The 21,112-nt window shown below is 44.1% G+C and overlaps 1 protein-coding gene across 1 annotated transcript; it reads right to left on the bottom strand.

The window, feature by feature from the left end:
• Positions 1–276: 276 nt before the first annotated feature.
• Positions 277–14,937, bottom strand: ACAT1 (acetyl-CoA acetyltransferase 1). The gene is made up of 12 exons (XM_054164725.1): positions 14,870–14,937; positions 13,515–13,562; positions 12,196–12,313; positions 11,199–11,294; positions 9,828–9,928; positions 7,480–7,623; positions 5,528–5,678; positions 4,572–4,667; positions 3,791–3,904; positions 3,318–3,382; positions 2,204–2,361; positions 277–943 (listed from the first exon to the last, which is right to left on the bottom strand). The coding sequence occupies exons 1-12, from the start codon at positions 14,921–14,923 to the stop codon at positions 823–825; spliced, it is 1,266 nt and encodes a 421-aa protein (XP_054020700.1). The 5' UTR covers positions 14,924–14,937; the 3' UTR covers positions 277–822.
• Between the last annotated feature and the right edge of the window lie 6,175 nt (positions 14,938–21,112).

Below are 21,112 nucleotides of genomic sequence, written 5' to 3' on the forward strand. Positions count from 1 at the left end.
GGCTTTTGACTAAGCTGCTTACTGAAATCTCAAACAAGGTTAATTGCAAGGAAGCAGTCTCCTGTCTCCCCCTCTCTGCAGTAGAATTGCTTGACTCTGAATCCACCATTAGTCTTTGGGAGTACAAGGGTGCAGCCAGGTATGGGGCAGTCCCGAATGGATAAGCAGCACCAGTAACTGTACTCTCTCAGTCCTGAATCTGCCTCTGCTATTAAGCATCTTTACGAAACTGTAGCACAGAGCTTTAAATGAGAAAACAAAAAGAAGAAGAAAAAACCACCAAACCCTTTTGAGGCTTTATTACTACTGGCATGTTTAAGGTACAACCCCATCTCCTAGCTTGCTGGGATACTTGCCCCAAGCAAGGACTCCTTTGCATTTAACTGGGGTGTGATGCACACAGCAGTAGAACAGCAGCCTTGGAATTAAACTGTGTTTTCCATGAAAGTCACTTAGTACTCAGGAAAAATAAGCAACTGTAGGAAACAAGCTGCTTCTAGTAGAAGCTCTACATGAGTTACCAAGAGAATGAGTTTTCAGGAGCACTTGTGAAACCATACAGCAGTGACAGAGGAGATGCAGCTAACAAACATTCATTGTTGTCAGGTGTCAGGATATTACCATAACTTGTACACTTTCTAGTTGCACTGTAAAAAACACTTGCACTGAGTCAAAAGTAATAAAAGCCCAGTTGTCTGTGTCAATAATCAATGAAAATAATCAATGGCATCCATCCATTTATTGAAAAATAAGCTGTAACAGGTACCACCCATTGATCTGATCTGAGAGCATTCAAGGCTTTGCTTCCAATGCTCTTTAGGCCTACAGCTTCTCTATCAGTATTGCAGAAGCACCTCCTCCTCCATTGCAAATTCCTGCAAGGCCATACTGTCCTTGTTTCAATGCATGGGCCATGTGAACAACAATTCTTGCTCCAGACATTCTAAATAAAAAGAAAAGAGAAAAATTATACATAGTTTGGGTTAAAAGAAATTCTTCAGTTGGCAGAAGATAGCCCTGATCTTCTTAGTGGTTTTTCTCCCTCTCCAGTGAAAGCCCAAACAAGCCCTTTCATCTACACCTACAGGTTAGTTTGCTCTAGCTACAGTACTTAAATATATTCCTACATATACACAAAAACTCCTTGTTTAGAGAATGTTCCTTCTGGAAAAGGAAACTGCCTCCAAGTCAAACGTGTTTGCTTAGAGCTTGCTGTACTGCAGTATGCTACTTGGATCCAACTAATGTGCAAAATCAGACATTTAAATTCTGTCCTTACACTGTCAAAATTAAGACCAACCCCCCCCCCCCCCATAAAATACACACAAGCCAAACATATTCCTTTATCAGAAGCAGCTGATACTGCACAGGAGATGCCAGCATGTCTTGCAGGATTATGCCTTGTTTAGAGCTGGGTTTGAACCATGAAGTCCTCCTGTCTCCTGATGTAGAGTGTGGTTACTTCCCATCTGTATTTACTTAAGAGGTTTCAAAGTGGGTTTTTCCTCACAGAGCTGAGCCATGCAGCATGATCACCCTTAGGAAGCATTAATGGGATACACTGGTCATGCTCTTGGGGAGCACAGCAGGTGATCTGACTTACTCCAACTTCAAACAAAAGAGTCACTAAAATCCCCCAGGCTCTCCCTGTCTGCTGCCTTAGGTGCCTGGAGGCTTTTGGATTCACTTCCAAAAATACTTTGACAAGACCTGGAACTTCACTTTGCTCCTGTAAGAAAATTAAAAGTCCCTGTTGCATATCCTTCACTATTTTCAGAAGTTTACCTGTAAATTTTATTAGCTTAACTAACTGGTTAATTACTTATTGTTTATTCTGTCATGTTAATAGTGATCTGGTTTTAATACTTCATAAACCCATAAATTTTACTAGCTTAACTAACTGGTTAATTACTATTGTTTATTCTGTCATGTTAATAGTGATCTGGTTTTCATGCTTCATAAACCCATGTAGCTATGCTAACAAGTTCTTCATAAAAGCAGGTGATAACTAACTGAGAGGAAAAACAGGATCATGCTCTTTTCAAGGTACCCTGAAATTTAACACCTGCATGAAGCCACTGTGTGCTTGATAACAAATTTCTGTTGCCCTTCCTACTTGCTTTAAGACTGAGAATGAAGGTAGAAGTTGTGTTCAGAAAACAGCACCTCTGTGCAGAACAAACCTGGTGCATATTTTACTTACCCTATTGGATGTCCAAGAGAGACAGCACCTCCATTCATATTTACTTTCTGTGGATCAATACCCAGCATTTTAATGTTGGCCAGCACCACAACGCTGAAAGCTTCGTTGATTTCCCACATTGCAATATCTTCTTTCTTCAGCCCTGTCTCGCTTAGAATCTAGGAACAAAAGTAATGGCCATTATGAAAAAAAAAAAAAAGGAAACTAATTCTAGAAATAGTAAGGTCTGTTTTGAAGTCAGTGACTCAGGCTGCCCATAGTCTGATTGCAGTTCACACTTCAGAAGCTCTTTGTCAGATGGGAAAAACGGGAAACAGGCAGCGAAGCACAAAGTCAAGCTTTTGCAAGAGAAGAACGGAGAGTGCTCTGTGCTGAGAAGAGGTTTTCATCCCAACACAGCTCCTACACTAAGTGCATTGAAACTGATGGTCTTGCCTATCACCACACACTCATTTTCAGTTCCCCTTTGAACTAGTCTACACTTGTATAACCACAATTATTTTGCCTTTTGGCCATACTAGCTGCAAAGCCTCAAGCATTCAAACAAGCCCAGAGATAGTGAATCATAGAATCAGTAAGGTTGGAAAAGACCTCAAAGATCATCAAGTCCAACCTGTCACCCAACACCTCATCACTACTAAACCATGGCACCAAGTGCCATGTCCAATCCCCTTCTGAACATTTCCAGGAATGGTGACTCCACCACCTCCCTGGGCAGCCCATTCCAATGACTAACAACTCTCTCTGTGAAGAACTTTCTCCTCACCTCGAGCCTAAACCTCCCCTGGTGCAGTTTGAGATTGTGTCCTCTTGTTCTGGTGCTGGTTGCCTGGGAGAAGAGACCAACCCCCTCCTGGCTACAACCCCCCTTCAGGTAGTTGTAGAGAGCAATAAGTGAAAGTGAAATAAAACAATATTCTCTTTCAAAACAGGTGTGAAAAATTGATCACTCCAAACATCTGCATTCTAACCCTGATCCTCTGAACAAGTTATTTGCATTTATGATGTAATTGTAATTTCAATCCTAATTACAGGAAGAGCCAACTGAGGGATGAACCAGTGATCCAGTGCTAGGGAGGTTTGTTGGTTTTCATCAAACCAGTTTTATTCCTACCTTGGGAACAGCATATGCAGGTGCAATTGGGAAGTCAATGGGATCAACAGCAGCATCTGCAAAAGCTGTAAAAAAACAAAAATCAGAAAAGATGTTTAAAGACCTCTTCATTTAACCAGACATGGTTTTAATCTGTGCAAGCAGCAAATCCAGCCAAGAGAGAAAAATTCTGCATATAATGGTCCATGAAACAGATAAATCTGAAGTTTGGTGCCTTAAGTGAGCCACAGAAGAATTTTCTCAATTGTTAATATAATTCCATACAGAAAACTCTTTTAGGATTGAAAGCCTGCTTGGCACAACACTAAAGTTTCGAGCACTGCATTGAGAAGACACAGTCATAATGCCTAAGGCCTCAGCTTTTCTGTGCCATGAACATCAGATAACCGCCCAAGCAGGACTCCCAGTCTGTGAGCATACAATGGGAGTACTTTCCAGGACTGTAATCAAAGGTAAGAAAAGAAAAGCCTTACCCACTATCCGTGCCAATGGCTTGACTTTCAGTCTCTTGGCTGCCTCTGCAGTCATCAGTACCAAAGCAGCTGCTCCGTCATTCAGAGTGCTGGCATTAGCAGCTGTAACTGTTCCTAGAAAAGGTAAAGTGCTGTTTAAACAGAGAGGAAAGCGTCACGTAACTCATACATACACTGCAATGATTTTTGCTTTACCTTAATATGCTTGAACAGAAGGTCTTAATGATATGGTGGTATCTACTGCACTGAATTAACCTAAAGTTAGTTGGGGTTTTTTGTAGCAGTTGGATCAAACAAGTACAAGTCACAGCCACTCACATGTTTGTCTAGTGGCTGCTTAGATCACACCTTCCCTGCCAGCTACATTGCTGGCATTAACCCAGACTCCAGCTCACAAAGGGTTGTGACTCTGTGGCAGGTTTTATTTAGCCACAAAGACTGATCCATTAGAGACTTGGAAAGGAACAGGCAACCATGTAAAGGCACTCCATGTCCCACTGAAACAACAGCTTGTACTTCATGGAGACCAAGGCAACAGCTAAACGGAAACCAACCTGTTTCACTCTTTTTTAATGTCAAAAGCCAATTTTTCACTGTTTTAAGGTTCCTGGACCATCTTTTGATCCAAGCCAGTTCATGCTTTTGTGACACATTTCTTTATCTCAGCAGACTTTCGGGAGTTAACGGTAGGGCGCTCAGCTCTTGCCCACAGCACTTTTTGCTGTAACAAAGCACCCCTGTGCTCTGTAGAGAATGAAGCAGTTAATTTAACAATGGTTACCATTTTCCTTTTGGAAGACAGTTTTCAGCTTTGGAACTTTACTGAAATCAACACGTTTGTATTCTTCATCTTCTTTCACTTCCGTGTCTGGTTTTCCTGAAATGCAGGTGTGGTTTAGTATTCCATAGGACAGTCCATGCTCAAGACATTCTCACACAGTACTTATGTACACTGCCTTATTTAAACAATTTACCTCAGTAAAAAACCAAACACATGTAAGATGCATCTCATAGAATCAATAAGGATGGAAAAGACCTCAGAGACCATCAAGTCCAACCTATCATCCAACACCTCATAACTAAACTATGGCTTCAAGTGCCACGTCCAATCCCTTTCTGAACACCTCCAGGGATGGTGACTCCACCACCTCCCTGGGCAGCACATTCCAACGGCCAATCACTCTTTCTGTGAAGAACTTTCTCCTCACCTCAAGCCTAAACTCCTGGCACAGCTTGAGACTGTGTCTTCTTGTTCTGGTGCTGGTTGCCTGGGAGAAGAGACCGACCACCACCTGTCTACCACCTCCCTTCAGGTAGTTGTAGACAGCAATAAGGTCTCCCCTGAGCCTCCTCTTCTCCAGGCTAAACAACCCCAGCTCCTTCAGCCTCTCCTCATAGGGCTTGTGCTCAAAACATCCTTATGTCAGAAACATCCTTATGAAAACTGAAAAAAATTATTCCTTAATACAATTTATAGACAGCAAATCCATTTATACTTCCTGGTGTCTGAATCCAAGGGACAAAGAACATATCGTTGAGGTAATGAATGCAGACATTACAACCACAGGTGTCCTCAAGCCATACTGCTGTCCACCAGATAGTCTGCAGAACAAAACATTCTAATCTAAAATGAGTGTTCCCCCACTCTGCTTGTTTCAACAACAACATTGGCACTGAACACAGACAACATTACAGCTTTTAATGAGAAACACAACTCGTCACACCTTTCCATCATACCTTTCTGTGACACAGTGACAGGAACGATTTCATTTTTCAGTATTCCCGAATCCCAGGCTGTTTTGCTCTTCGTGTAAGAGCCTATGGCGTAAGTGTCTTGTTCCTCTCGGGAAATTGTCAACTTCTTCGCAGTGTTCTCCGCACAGTTGCCCTTGGAGGAAACCAGGAAGGTTAGGTTTGGTATTTCTGCTGATGTGACAGAGAAACATAACTGAAAACACTCAACCCATTTCCAGAACTGAATGCAACCAGCACTTGGTGTCCCCTCTTGGACACCTCCAGGAACAGTGACTCCACCGCCTCCCTGGGCAGCACATACCAATAGCTAACAACTCTCTCTGTGAAGAACTTTCTCCTCACCTCAAGCCTAAACTTCCTGTGGCACAGCTTGAGACTGTGTCCTCTTGTTCTGATGCTGGTTGCCTGGGAGAAGAGACCAACCCCCTCCTGGATACAACCTTACAGAGTCATTAATTCATTACCACCACTGTAATTACCTGGTGACAAAATCAGTAATTTTCAAAGGACACTCATTTGGCCAACCTGCAAGATTTGCTCTTAAACACGTTTTGTTCCACTTCTCATTTCTGTAGAAAACTTGGTGAATCAACACAAACCCCTTTGGTACCCTGCTCATCCACTTCTTCAAACAAGCAAGCTCACTTCTATGCATTTCAAGAATTTGAAGTCTTCACAGCACCAGCAACCTAAGTCTACTGCCAAAACATAGACAAGTTCCTACGGCCATAGGATGGAGCCTCCTGTACGTTCACATCTGCAGCTGCTACAATGAAGACAAAAGGCTCTGAAATACTGTCCCAACATTGGAAAAATTTGTGCATTATAACCAACTCCTAGAGTTTTCCCTCCACATACAGGATCCAACAAAATCATTATTTACATCCCTATAAAAATCCTCACAATTACAATCCATTTGGGCTGAAAGGTGGGAGTGGATTTTAACCAACAGCCTAAGCAGCGTGCTACGCTGCAAAAAGAATGAATTGCATGTGGAAACAGTGAGGTTTCTGTATCAAATTTAGGCTGGAGGTTAGGAGGAGGTTTTACACAGAGAGAGTGATTGCCCACTGGAATGGGCTGCCTGAGGAGGTGGTGGGGTCGCCGTCGCTGGGGGTGTTCAGGGCGAGGCTTGACAGGATGCTTGGTTCCATGGTTTAGTTGATTGGGTAGTTGGATAATGGGTTGGACACGATGATCTCGAAGGTCTCTTCCAACCTGGTTTATTCTATTCTATTCTATTCTAAATACATGGATCACAGTGAAATGCTATTCATGATGGGTTTCCTGTAGAGCTGCAAGAACACTGGCTGACCTACAGTGTCCTACAGTGGTGAATTACCATGGGCAAAGGTCAGAAATATTCCTAAACTGAAAGAAGACATTTTCTTTCCAAACTACTCTTCCCTGATGCTTGTTCTTCACTATCTTCATATCAGTTGTTCTCCAAACCCATCCTAAGTTTGCAGTTTTTTGTCCCATTTGAATTACCATGCTGATGAGTAAGTTTATCAGCTGACTCAAACCCTCCAACAGAAGATAAGAGGTATGTACACTGGGGAAAGGAAAATAAACCTAAGAGCCTGCTGAACACTATAGGATAGGTACCTTCAGTGCTCTCTCCTACATACATAGTAACAGCAATCCATCAGTAACAGAACTATTCTTCAATCCCTGCTTTAGGCTATTCAGACTTCAATCAGAAATAGCTAATTATTAGCACACAACTTGCTATTCTGTTTCATTCTTCTGCTTAGCCCCTCAGGCTTCCCCTACAGGAAGCCCTCAAGTGGAACACCTTTTCCTCTTCTGTTAACTCTATTCCTCATATCCAGGCTTGGTAGACTAAACAGTTTGATAATAATTACAAGTAAGCTCTTTAGAGCTGCACCAGGTTTATGGCTGGTAATTTAGCACTGGGCAGGAATATTTACCATATGGATATGGTTATAAGCATCTGTCAGCCCATCTTTCACTATCAGGTCTTCCAGCTTTACTCCTCCGTAAGGTGTTGATCCCCTGCTCATCGTATAGGGAACATTGGACATGCTCTCCATTCCACCAGCAACCATTACATCCTGCTCAAAGCAAACAAGTTAAAATTAGTAAGGCAGGGTGTTCTCTCTGACTTAATGTAGGAACAAATATTAGCAAAAGCTTAAGCAAGGAGGTTTTATACTTCTGAAACGTCTTAAGGAAAGCAAGCTTAAAAAGTCTTGATGTATTTAGAAAGCAAACAGCAGGAACAACAGCTGAAGAATCCACTCTGACAGAGCAACTGGACTTCTGTCTTGTGTGCAGCTTTAGAATGCTGCAAGAGCCAGGTCAAGTCCCTTGGACTGTAATTTGACCTTGATCTTTTGGAATAAAAAATAATGATTTACTTTCACTGGTTTCTCTGTAAATTTCTCCTTTTTGTTTTTCCATTTGCAGCTCCATATCCCTGTGGAACAAGCAACAGTCAGAATCTGAGAGACCAGGAAGAAGAGACATTTACAAATGAAACTGCAGTTTTAAATAATACTGCCTCATCTTACTGTGTAAAGAGAGATAACTAATGACATCATGGGCAAAAAAAGATTGGGGAGCTTGAATTAAGTTGAATCATTATGGGCACTGATAAATTAGTGTACTTTTCAAGCTGAGACAAAGCAAACAATCAGCAAAGCTATAAGGACCATAAACACATGTATCTTCATCAGGCCTTTACCCCAAAATCTTGAAGATCTCAGGATGGGAAGAATAGACACAGTTATGTTTAATGGCATGTGTGAAATACAGATAAATGCAAGAAAGATACACACACTGTAGTGTGAGTCTTTGAGAGTTCAGTAGTGCTGTCAGTATGAATTCACAAAGATTCTTCCATCAAGCCAGCAATAAGATAAAGATCAAAGGGGCTTCGGTTCCTTTCAATTACAACTCAGAAATGATGGTTTCTTCAGGACAGATTAGGGGACAAACTAGAAAAGCAGATAAATCAAAAGGCATCTGAGATATGGATGCAGCAAAGGAACAGAGGAACAGGAGTCCCTGGCATTCCATAAATTGAAAGAACTGGAGACAGAGGTAATACAATTGTTTATATGGTGATGTAAACTGATTCAAGCCACTGGGAACCATCACTGACTTTCATAGCACAGATACCTCACAGTCCACAGCCAGGGAAAACAAATACCAAAATCCCCCATAACTTAGAACTCTAAGTGGCCAGTAACTTGTGGAGTCTGCTCTTGCTGTGACTGGCACCACAGCATGTATGGTAAGCTATGATGAAAACTTCAGTTTTCAGAGCTCATGGCCTGCATCTATCAAACCAACCTAAGGCAGAACCACTGTCACCAAGTCATTGGATGTAAATTATTACATCCAAATGCAGTTATTTACACAGACACGCTGGGCTTTGTTCAAAGTCCAGTGACAAGACTTCCAACCACCTTCAGCAGGCACTGGACAAAATGCTGCTCTCTGCAGGGCAAGGCCAAAGCAGTAAGGAGATGCCTAGCTCAGCTACAGCATTACTTTCACAGAAAGGACAACAAAACTTAAGTATTTCACTTTTGTTCTAATAAAAACCCCAACCAACCAACACCAGAAAACTGAACATGAAGTAGCAGCTACATTTCTCACTCATAAACCACTGACTTTGCAAGCCAAAAGTAGATACTGAACTGACAATGCTTTCAACTTCAGAGGAGTTCTTGCCCAAATGCTTTGAGCATGGAATTAAGGACAAAACTGAAATGTCTTCACATTCTCACTTCTCCCACATCCTTTGCTGCACAGCATTTAACAGCTTGCTGAAGATGGTTTCTTCTATCCTCCCAATCAGTGATAATATTTTTCCCTATTGTACAGAGAATCTTGCAACAGAGTTGACAGAGGTAAGCAATTCTCCTCCATCAAGTTCTCTGCAATGAAAACACTTACTCAGAGGCAATAGATCACAGTCTGAAACACCTTTAATGTACTTGGAAACAACACTGCTTTAATATGTGTATTTCATTCATTTAGATGTTTAAGTGGCTGAAAACTCAAACCCAAACTCTATTCAAATGTCTTCATCTGACAATCTCCTAATTACAATACACTTTAAAAAATGTTTTTAAGCAAAACACACTTAGATGACTGTAAAATTCAGGCTGCATAAGCAAAACAAAACCTTACTAATTAACTTTATTACCCAAGCAGTCCCAGATCAAAGAGCACAGTCATTAGCAGGACAGGGTCTCCAACATGGGGCTTGTGGGGTTTACATAAAATAGCACTAGAATTCACATACCTGACTCCCACACATCAAGCTTTGTGCTGCCATCATGATTGATTTCATTCCTGAAGCACAGACCTTATTGACAGTTGTAGAAGGAGTGCCAATTGGTAGACCTGAATCAAAGAAGATGCACAAACACATGTGTTCTTTAAAGGGTAGACTACCATTTACTGGTGTTTCTGCAGTATTTCATGAGAACAATTTTCACCTAAGCCCAGGGTGTCCATTGTGCACTCTTTAGCTAGCCAGGGCAACTTATCTACTCTCATCCCTAGTTACCCTTCTTTGAGATTCTTGCTGTTTCTCCCCTCCCAACAACAGACTTCCCAGTAAGTGAAGATCAGAGACAGAAGAGTGAAGAAGCAACTCCAGAACTGTTCCTCCTCCTGACACCTTGATCCCTGCCTCTAAGAACCACTGAGGTCTAAAAAGGTATAAACAAGCTGTAGAATTTAACAAACAGCAACAAGACAGATTCCAGATGTACAGGGACTCTGAACAACTGCCATATTGAACAAGACCAAAAGCCCCAGGTGTCAGTGTCATTCACAAGGTTATTAACAAGTTGCTGGTTTTGACAGTTCATTATAATAGCTCTGAGCTCAGCTGCTGACAGCTTGGCTCAAGACAATTGCACCTCTGCCTCTACCCTAGGCTCACTCTCCAGTACTATGGCTCTGCTACCAGCACATCACCTCCATACCAAGAGTGAGATGGGGAAAACTAGGGGAAAGAAGAGAGCTGTATGCATCCCTTTGCCTCACATGGAAGCAGTTCCTTCTCTTTCAAAGCACTTCATGAAAGTATCCAGTTCTTACCTGATCTAGAGAGTTCCCTAGAGTCATACTGAAGTATGGAATCCTGTCCCCAAAGCACAAGGAAGAAGAAAGAGTTGCTGCACCCCAGTAACACTCATGCTGCAGTTAATGTTATAAAGTGAATCCTTCCAGTAACAACTCCACACTGCAGAAGATGAGTGTAATGACGTACTTTTATCTGCAGTTCAAGGAAACTCACTGACCCCTTATCCAATAAGGCTTAAGAGTAATTGTACACTGAAGAGAGAGTCTGTTTCATGAAAGATTCAAAGAGCAGCACCCATCAGGAGTTTACTATGCTCCAGAAGTATCAGCCCAGTCTCCAGTACTGTTTTCTCCATGGTGCAAACACCATAGGCTGTTACACCCATTGTGGGTATGAAAATTGATTCCCGAGAACACATGATTAGGCTCACTTATATTCACTCACCACAGGACAAAAAGCAAACACAGAATGTCTTGACAAAAGGCTGGGCACTGCTTTGCTTTAACTCACAGCTCAAGAATCTACACTGTCCACATGAAGATGGAAAACATTTATCCCCAGTAACAAGATAATGAATACCTGCCCCCAAGACTGCTTGTCTTGTTGGAGCTTGTCCTTGTCCAGCCTGCAGGACATTGCCCATATATGCTTCTTTCACTTCTTCTGCAGGAATACCTATAAACAAAATTGTTCCAGTTCAGGATTCTTTGCATGGAAGGAATCACTCCCTTTGACAAACCTCCCCACTGAAGTTGTCTGTCAAAGACTGATGAAACGTGTCACGTCCCATCTGTGTGCTTACATCACACAGGCCTGGGTGCGTTCCAGCTCTCTACCCTCACATTCACGGACCACAGTGAACTGGTGACCCAGACAGAATTCCCTTCTTACGTGGCAGAACAAACTACAATTAGATTACTAAAGCAAATATTTTCAAGTCTCAGTTTCCATGAATGATTAAATGCACAAAGCTTTCCACCCACATTTATGTCTAAAAACCATGTTTGTCTGTTTGTCTAACAGCAGCAAGCCAAGGCCATAGCTAGTTCCCACCAGACACAAGAGGCTGCACTCCTGCTGCATGTCTTGCAACAACCCTGGTTCAAGTTCTTGCAATGTACTGTTTCAAGAAGCCAAATTTGGAGAAAATTAACCCTCCTCAAGAGACTTTTGTTACTTTGAATCCATCAATTGTCTCACAGGGGTGTTTCCATGCAAAAAAAAAAAACAGGCAGGGAAAGAAAGGGCCACTGGTTTCAGCAAGGAGTAGCCTTTGCATCATCTTAGGTGTGCCATAAAACCCCAGCCCAGAAAAACAATTAGCATGCTCAGTCAGATTTGCATTGACACAGATATCCCTAAGTAATATTCTGCTCCTAGAAGTAGTACATAATTCAGACTGAAACAAAGCTCAACAGCCAACTTTACATATATGCCGTTTATGGATAAAGACTTCAAGGGTTCCACAGCAGCAAAAAGCACAGGCTCTTGTATTACCAAGCAACTGAAGACAGCATGATACTGTTCTGAGCCACTTCAGGTTATCTTTGTCACAGAAAAAAAAATGTACATATACCTGCCCTTTCGATTGCTCCCTTAATTGCAATGGAACCAAGTTTAGTGGCTGGCAATGACGAAAGTGATCCTTGGAAAGATCCAATGGGTGTCCTTACAGCACTTGCTATCACCACCTCCTAAGAAGAGAAGCATGGAGTCAAAGTCACAGTCTCTCTCACACAACCACACTTACACCCACTATTGAAATTTATTCCCTTTTACTCTTTCATTCCCACCACAGCTTCCTTCCTATCCTGCATGTGTTTTAGAGTAGGAAAATAATCTTTATTAACACATGTAATATGGGCAATAAACACAAGGAATTAAGAGATTGGTGTGGAAGCAGGACTACAATCTTGTTGGGATCATGGAACCACGGCTTCCAAGGCTGGAGTGCTAATACCATGGAGGAGATACAGGAAGAATGGACCAAGACAATGAGGAGAAAGTTGTCCTTTACATGAAAGAACAGCTGGAGTGCATTGAGCTCAGCCTTGGGATGGATGATGCTTGCAAGAATACCAAGGTCCTGCAATGAGTCATCCTCAAAGAAAGCTGGTTAATATTTGAGGATCTCTAGAGGTCCCTTCCAACCTCTATTGTTTTGCAATTCTGTGATTATCTCCTCCAAGCTCAAGAGCAGTCCATACCAACAAGCAGAAAGTCAGGTGAAAAAGCCACGCTGTCTGTACAGGTGACCAAAACTCACAGACAAAAAGCATACAGAAGGTGGAAGCATGGACAGAGAATCTCAGAGACACTGTCTGAGTATGCAGGGATAAGGCTGAAAAAACTAAAGCCCAAACAGAATCAAATCTGGCAGGAGATACCAAAGGCAACAACAAGGGCTTTCATAAGCACTTGGGAGGCAGTGAAAGGCTAGGGAAAATGTGGGGGGAGTTGGTGACACAGGACACAGAAAAGGCTCAGGTAATGAGTGTCGTCTTCATCTTACTCTTCACTAGTAAAACTGGCCTTTGGAATTCCAAGACTCCAGAGATCAGGAGTGTGGTGGGTTGAAGTTTCCCCCCAGCAAGTTGCAGGATAACATATAAATAACCTCAAAAGCCATACTTTTCAGTAATGGAGAGATAGCTGCATTAAGCCTATGTTAGCTGACACACTTCTACCCCATTCTGTCCCCATACTACCAACTAGCAAACCAAAATAAAAAAGGAAGCATTTTACTCTGTGTTTTTCAGTAAAGTATGACTTGGATATCAGTCACATTGTCTTCAATGTAGATTTTCTTTGGTGATAACTTTGTAAAAGCTTCAGCAATTAAGAAACAGCTTTAAACCAGTGGTTTATTACAGTCAGATAGTGCTTTATACTTACGTTTAAAGTACGCTGTGATGCATAGCCACGGCGTGGACACTTCAAAGCCTGAAAAGGAGAAAGTCCTCAGAATGTCACATCAGGAAAGCCAATGCCATGACATTTCAGTAGTGTACCATTCTCACAGAAATCACTCACTGAAAAAAAATAGTATCTAGAAAACACTGGGAAGGTATTTTCACAGAATCAAAGAATCACCAAGGTTGGAAGAGACCTCAGAGACCATCACGTCCAACCTGTCACCACAGACCTCATGACTAAATCATGGCACCAAGCGCCACGTCCAATCCCCTCCTGAACACCTCCAGTGATGGTGACTCCACCACCTCCCTGGGCAGCCCATCCCAATGGCAAATCACTCTAACCAAACACAGACACCAACCAACCAAGAAAAAAACCCTACCCCCCAAAACAAACCCCAAATAAAAAACCCCAAACAAAACCTGCCCCAAACCAAACAAAAATCCTCCCCCACATTTTCTACAGCTGGTGAGACACAACCTTCCGCTTCGCATATGGCAACACTTCCAATCCACATGCAATCCAGCGCAGCATGGACGCTTCACCTGCCCCTTTCTTCGTCGTACAGCTCTCTCTATACCAGTGACAGGATCTCTAGTCCTCCAGGCCAACCAGGCAGCCTCACCAATACAGTAAGCAGTGCCCCAAAGCAACCACGTACTCCATGTGGCCCTTCCGGCACTGGGGATCTCTCCCCTCGTGCACATGGAGCCACGATCGCTGCCTGCTTCCCCTCCCGGCCCTGGCTAGCGGAAGCCACTGACAGCTGCTACACAACCTTGTCGCTGAAGCCAGTGACGGCTACAGGAGTTCTGCGGGGCAAGATGGGTATCACGGTTCTGAGGGGGAGCGAGTTACGACGGAAAGAACTGAAGAGGCCGGCGAGGGCCCCGCTCAGCCCGCGGCATTCCCGGCGCTGGCAGGCACCGGAAAAAAGCCGCTGTCAAGATCGCGGCTAAAGGTCCTGCTGGCTTAGCACGGCTGTCGGCACGGGGCTGCCGAGGTGGGGGGAGCCGCCCTTCACCGACCGGACGGCTCCGGGGCGACGCGGCCGGCTCGGCCCCGCAGGCCGTGACGAACACTAGCTGCCAGCTCCCCCGGCCGAGACTCCGCAGCAGCAGCCGGCCTGGGAACCCGCTCCCTCTCCTCAGCATCTCTCTCCCGCCGCGCCGCATGGGTGAGGCGAGGGGGATGAAGCCTTCTCAGCCACTGACGTGGGTGCGACCTTGGCCAAGTCCTTCCAGGCCCAGCGGCAGGCGGAGGCGTGCACAGGGAGAGAAGAAGGAATACGGGAAAGGAAAGGAAGGGCTCGCTCTGCGCGCCACTCGCCTTACCCGCAGCAGCTCCGCTGCCGGGTGCCGCCAGCCCAACATCGCCACTGCTGCCATGGTCCCGCCGGCCACCGTTCACCTTCACCGCTGCCCCCACCGCGGCCTATAGCCGGCGAAACCCCACCTCTTCCTAGCTCCTATTGGTCCTGAGACCGAGGGCAATGCCAAACTGGTTCCTGCCATTGGCTGGGCTGGAAGGAGGGCCGCGGCGTCAGCGGGGCCGAGCGGGGAGCGGGAGGCCCCGGCGCCTGGCGGGTCAGGGCGCTGTGGGCTGGGAAGGTACTTGGTGCCTGGCAGCTCCGCACACCGCTGCGGAACCACTGTTTCCTCTGGGAACCCTCTCTGCAGTGACTGACGCGTTTCTTTCGTCCTTAGACTGCCTCTAGGAGGCCAGGTGGGGCGGGGGCGCCGAAGCCCGCCTTGAGAAGAGGGAAGGGAGCAGCAGTGGGACGGCCTCGGGTGTGGGACGGGCAAAAGTGGTTTCCGTGCTGAGAAGAATAACTAGTAATGAACAGAACGAAGACAGCGTGGAAGATCCTTGCGGGGCGAGAACCAACTCCTAGGGTGTTAACAACTCTAAGGCTGCGCACCGCCGATCCTTGGCCCAGCCCCTCGCCCAACTCTCCAATGTTGAGCTGAAATGAGACAAAGGAGTTTACCCTCATGTGGAGCTCCTATCAGAAGCACCCCAATTCTGGAGTATTTCCGAGTCCCGGGCACTTTGTGTTCAGTGTGCCCTTGTGCTGTGGCTGCTTTTTGGAAAATCCAACAACTTAATTCTCTTTAAACACCTTCCTGTCTACTCCTGCTAGAGTTACCTTCAAATTCAGACCTGGCTGGGAATGGAATGGAATGGAATGGAATGGACAAAGTTGGAAGAAACCTCTGAGATCAAGTCCAACCCATCATTCAACACTGTCCAATTAAACCATGGCACCAAGCACCCCGTCCAGTCTCTTCCTAAACACCTCCAGTGATGGTGACTCCACCACCTCCCTGGGCAGCCCATTCCAATGGCCAATCACTCTTTCTGTGAAGAACTTCTTCCTAACTTCCAGCCTAAACCTCCCCTGGTGCAGCTTGAGACTGTGTCCTCTTGTTCTGGTGCTGGTTGCCTGGGAGAAGAGACCAACCCCCACCTGGCTACAACCTCCCTTCAGATAGTTGTGGAGAGCAAGAAGGTCTCCCCTGAGCCTCCTCTTCTCCAGGCTAAGCAACCCCAGCTCCCTCAGCCTCTCCTCATAGGGCTTGTGCTCCAGACCCCTCCCCAGCTTTGTTGCCCTTGAACTGTCTGAGCAACTGCCTTTACAGAAAGTTTAGTACCCACTTGACCGCAGCTGGTTTTCAGGGTGTCCATACTGGTTCCACAGTCTTCCTCACACTTTGCTTTTCCCCACCCCTCTATGCTCTTTGTCTGAAGGCCAGTATGAAATCCCTTCAGCTGCCTGTCTGCCTGTCCCCACTGTCTATCCAACATGCACAGAGCTAAGCCAAGAAAGCTTGGTTCTTCCTGGTCTTGAACTTTATATCTCAAAAAAACTAGGCTCAAAAGGCAAGGTGACATCTTCCATGAATTGTGCTGCATGCTCCTTAGTACAAGCAGTTCTGTATTTTTTAATGATCAGTCTCACTCACCTTCTCCTCAGCCACTTTTTTAAACTCTTGAAGGAGTTAGCATGAGTTCTGTTACAATAACCCATGACTGATGCATTCACTGGGGTTGGTATCCACAAGCCAGGTAAAGCAGGATTTACTTGCACCTCTCCTTCCCTTCAGACCACAAACAGGAACAAATGCCAAGAAGCATGCTTCGGATACAGCATCTGGAAAAGTAAGAGTATCTCAACAGCTTGTTACCATCCATTTGCTATCTGCTATCTTGACTGATTTTGTTATTATTTCTTCTTCACATTGTAAAACTAAGTCATCAAAACTGTTTGGGATTATCTTCTGTTCTGCATCTTGTTCATTTCACTTTAAGAGAGGATTTCATTTTCCCTTTCTGTCTCCCCTCAAAAGTAAAATAATTCTTCCTTTCCATATATTCTCCAGACATGCAGTAAGAGGATGATTAGAACTGGTAGGGATGAAGGAAGTATTTGTACTGTTTTGCATCCTTGACTATGAATAGCTGATGTCCTGAGAGTTTCACCAATCTAGTCCAGACCTTTGATTTAGAGCTGAAGTTTTCAGCTACAAACCCAAGATAACAGGAACTGACAAATACTGACTCAGGAAGAGCTTCAGATTTTACCCTGAATAGAAGTATGTATCATATAGGAAATACATCCAACTTGGTTGGATGAGGATATGTTTTAGAAATGAGTAATGCCAAAAGCATATAGAGCAAAAACCAAAATGAAACAAAACAAACAAAAAAGGAATGCTCTTGTTTAATTTTGCCTCTACTCCTACAGTATGCTGCCCTTTTTCTGGGGTAGAGCCTGCTAATGCATCAGGACTAACATTTGTGTCATCCCAGTCAGAAAGGCACTTAGGCTCCCAGACATATTGGTAAACATGCTCTTTATTTGAGCTCATACAAAGAGGAAAAAGGGGACAGTAAAGATTATCCTACCTCCCTTCAGGTGCTGGGAACCCAGAGCTGAGCAGCATCAGACACACCTCTAGTCAGGGCATGGCTGGTGGTGCAGATGCCATTTGTGAAGGTTCCCCCAGGATTTTCTCCTTTAGAGGTCTTGTAGGATCTTCTGAGAAAAAAAACAACACACAATTCTGGTCATAATGTCTTCTGTCAAAAGGATATGCACAAAGAACATGCTGATTTGCTCTGAGATGATCAAAACATGCAGGTGGTGTAACTGCCAGTGCCAGAAGGAAACTCCTGTGTGTTCCTTTGTTACAATTAGTAGTAGTTTCTGTTGCCCTAGGACAGGTGCAGACTAGGACAGGCCAGAAGGGCAAGCTTCTCCTGTGCCATAGCAAGCCACAGGCTGTGCAATCACATAATAGCTGTAGATGGCTGTACTTCTCAGGTTAACTGGAATGTAGGTCATTAAATCCTTGGTATAAAATGGTCTTCTGGTTAGGTCACAGCTAAAATATGGCTGTTGTAATGTACAGAGCAATCACATCTCTGGCCTACAAGGTAAGCAAGGTCAGTTGATCATTTACCAGTTTTCAGCAAAGTACTGACTCCATGGAAATTCAGAACTAAAACATAGGAGTACAATGAAATGAATTAAGTGTTCTACAATTTCAAGTCTCCAATAAGGTAACATTAAATGAAATAACATTAGTTTAAAAGTGATCTGGAGCTGTGTAAGAACTCCAGTGCATAGAGAAGCTAAGTGAAGGAAAGAGAAATATCCCTTCCCTGGAGTTAATAGATGTATTTCAGGACAAAAATCCCCTACTGAAGTATCAACACAATGCAGAAGGAATGCCTTTAGGTCAGACAAAACATCCACTGCACCTGTAATTACCTTCTACACTAATGCCCTGGGGTTATGGTGCAGTCCTTTTCCCAGCAGTTTGGGCTGCACCTTCCCCCACAGCTATTATTTGCACCCTCCCTATCATGAAGGTATGCCAGTGGCAGGATGCCCTCCCCAGCCACCTCCTAGCCCTAGCCGATTTGCCCTGAAGGAGCAAGCTGGAGCAGGAGGAAACCCTTTTGCCAGTGGTATCTAGGTCCTCTCCCATGAAGCAGCATTCAGGAGCTGCTTGCACGTCTCTGTGAGATAGCAGGCACTGACAAAGGTGCTCCCTAGATTGTGTATGTTTGGTCCTGGACCAGTGATCTTCATACATCTTCCCTCTCCCCATCCTGAATCTCCTGCTGCCTCTAAAAAGTTAGTTACATTTCACCTTCCTCCCTGCCCTCCACCTTTCCCCTCTTCAGCTCTTTTCTTCTGGGAAGGCTTTAAGAGTTTACTATTTAGCAGATTCAGGAGTTCAACAGGGACTATAGGAGAGGAGCACTGCCTATGGTGACCACTTGAGGCTGAGCAGAACAACCAGGGCGCTTTCTCTGCATCTTCTGCATGACTTCCCCAGCATCTACCTTCACCATTTAGTGATGTTAAGAGTATATACTTATCTATTACCCATGAAATTGTCTAATCCTTTTTGAACCTGCTGATACCTCTTCCAAGAAAACTCTCCCCAGCATGCCCTGCCAACAAGTCCTCCTTTAGTGTTTTAAACCAATCTTCTGGTTTTATCAAGTAGCCCCAGTGTTGGTGTTCTTGTAAAGCTTGCTCACATCCACATTTGAATTCTCCTCTCCCAGCTGAAGCTCCAGCTTCCCTAGCTTCTTGGCAATTTGGTTTCCTTCTCACATTTTGGTGTGGAATCTAGCCAAAAGCTGCTGGCAACCCATCAGTCCCCAGCCACAGAAGGTGGCTTTTAGAACTGTGTGACACACTTTGGCTAACAGTTCCCTTTGACACCTCCATTCCTTCAGAAGTGATGACTGAATTTCATCTGGGGCTTACTGACATCTACCACACCTGTTTGGTGCAATAAACCCAGCACTTACCACAGCCTGAGGCAAGTTGCAATTGCCTGCTACAAAAAAAGAAAACCAAAAAACCAAACCAGGGGTGTGTGGTAATTTCCTTAATGCCTTCAGTAGTAGATAATCAACAACTGCAGTAGATGGCAAATCCCAAGCTGTACATATTAGTATTAGACTGTGATCTTAAAACCTAAAAGAAAACCATGCTGCATTCCCTTCTCAAGTTCTTTCAGCATCTCTCCTCACCCAAGATCAATTGTACTATACCAATTTCAAAGTCACTGATTTTCACTGTTGTCTTTTAAACACAGCCATGCTGCGCTGGTGTTTCTTAGCTTGGGAGATGAGATTTGCTTTGATTGTGCCCCAGATCAGTAGACTGAAGCAGCAGGTCCCAGCTGTTCTTTTACAGCTCTTTTCAGATCACATACAGGACTTGGAGCATAGGATCCAGCTGAAGTTACATAGCAAATCTCCCATTACTAGAATGCAGGTGAAATGCAGGCATCACACCAACACCTAGAGAGAGAGTCACAAGTCCTACAAGGAGCAGCTGAGGAAAATGGTGTTTAGTCTGAGAAGGAGTCTGAGGGGCCTTACCACTCTCTATGACTACCCGAAAGGAGGTTGTAGCAAGGGGAGGATCAGTATCTTTACCCAAGTAACAAACTACAGCATGAAAGGAAATGCCCTCAACTGGCACCAGGGGATGTGGGTTGGACATTAAGAAAGATTTCTTCACCAAAAGGGTTGTCAAGCATTGGAACAGGCTGCCCATGGAAGTGGTGGAGTCACCAACCCTACAGAGATTTAAACAATATGTAGATGTGGTGCTGAGGGACATGGCTTAGTGGTGGACTTGTCAGTGTTAAGATTCATGACAAAACTCAATCGTTAAGGACTAAACAATTCTAAGATTCTATGTGGACACACAAAGAAAAGAAAGCCAACTTCTTAGTTTATCATGTTTAGGTCAATGATCCTACCTAAACTGTGATCAATTCACACTGGTAGGAGTTGATTCATCTAAGCAACTCCTGTGATAAATGGCTTATTTCTAGAGAACAACTCCACCTGTGAAACCATTGTTGTGAGAGACCACACTCAGCCCTAACAGAAAGAGTGTTTGGAAATACTGGCAGCCTGCTATCAAAGTCCTGCCTACAAGTACTGCCAGTTTGCAGACTGCCATGAACACTTGAATAGTCACTCAGGAATAGGTATTCCATACAAATAGTTTCTAACCTTTGGATGTAACAGAAAGCACAAAACACTGATGTCAGGTGGTGCACTTCAAAGAATAAAGGAGTTGAAATGTAGAGAGATTCACATTAAAAGGCAAGGACAATCAGAGAAGAAAAGGATTTGCAGTAAAAGCTCTCCTGCAGTCTATCCATTGTTCTCACATCATTGTTTACTGCAGGACCAGGTACCTGAGGGTGCCAACAATCTGGTGACACCAGCAATTTTCAGTGACACTCATTGTAAGCAATTTTGGAGACAAAAATCAAACAAAGCATTCAGCAATCTGAATATAGCTCAGTAAGTTACACAGAAACATAGCCCTTTTAAACATGTCATAAACAGATTGGGCACCTCCAGCCACATTTGTCAGGGCAGGCTTTGATACAGTGAAGTAGAAAGACTACAGCTCCCATTTAAATAGAATTTAGAAGACTAAATAGCTCTACATCACACGGAAAAACAAATCATACAAAGGAAAGAACTGCAAGCCTTTCTCTTCAGATCAGGCACATTTTACA

This window comes from Dryobates pubescens, chromosome 10, assembly GCF_014839835.1.
Source record: "Dryobates pubescens isolate bDryPub1 chromosome 10, bDryPub1.pri, whole genome shotgun sequence".
Taxonomy (NCBI): Eukaryota; Metazoa; Chordata; class Aves; order Piciformes; family Picidae; genus Dryobates; species Dryobates pubescens.

What these genes read in the sequence shown, in the direction of transcription:
- ACAT1 (XM_054164725.1), bottom strand. Translation starts at nt 14,923, where the DNA reads ATGGCAGCAGTGGCGATGTTGGGCTGGCGGCACCCGGCAGCGGAGCTG. An exon ending in GCTTGATGTGTGGGAGTCAG is followed by an intron (nt 7,624 to 9,827) that starts GTATGTGAATTC and finishes TGCTTTGAGCAG; the next exon opens with GATGTAATGGTTGCTGGTGG. An exon ending in TGTCACTGTGTCACAGAAAG is followed by an intron (nt 4,668 to 5,527) that starts GTATGATGGAAA and finishes CCTGCATTTCAG; the next exon opens with GAAAACCAGACACGGAAGTG.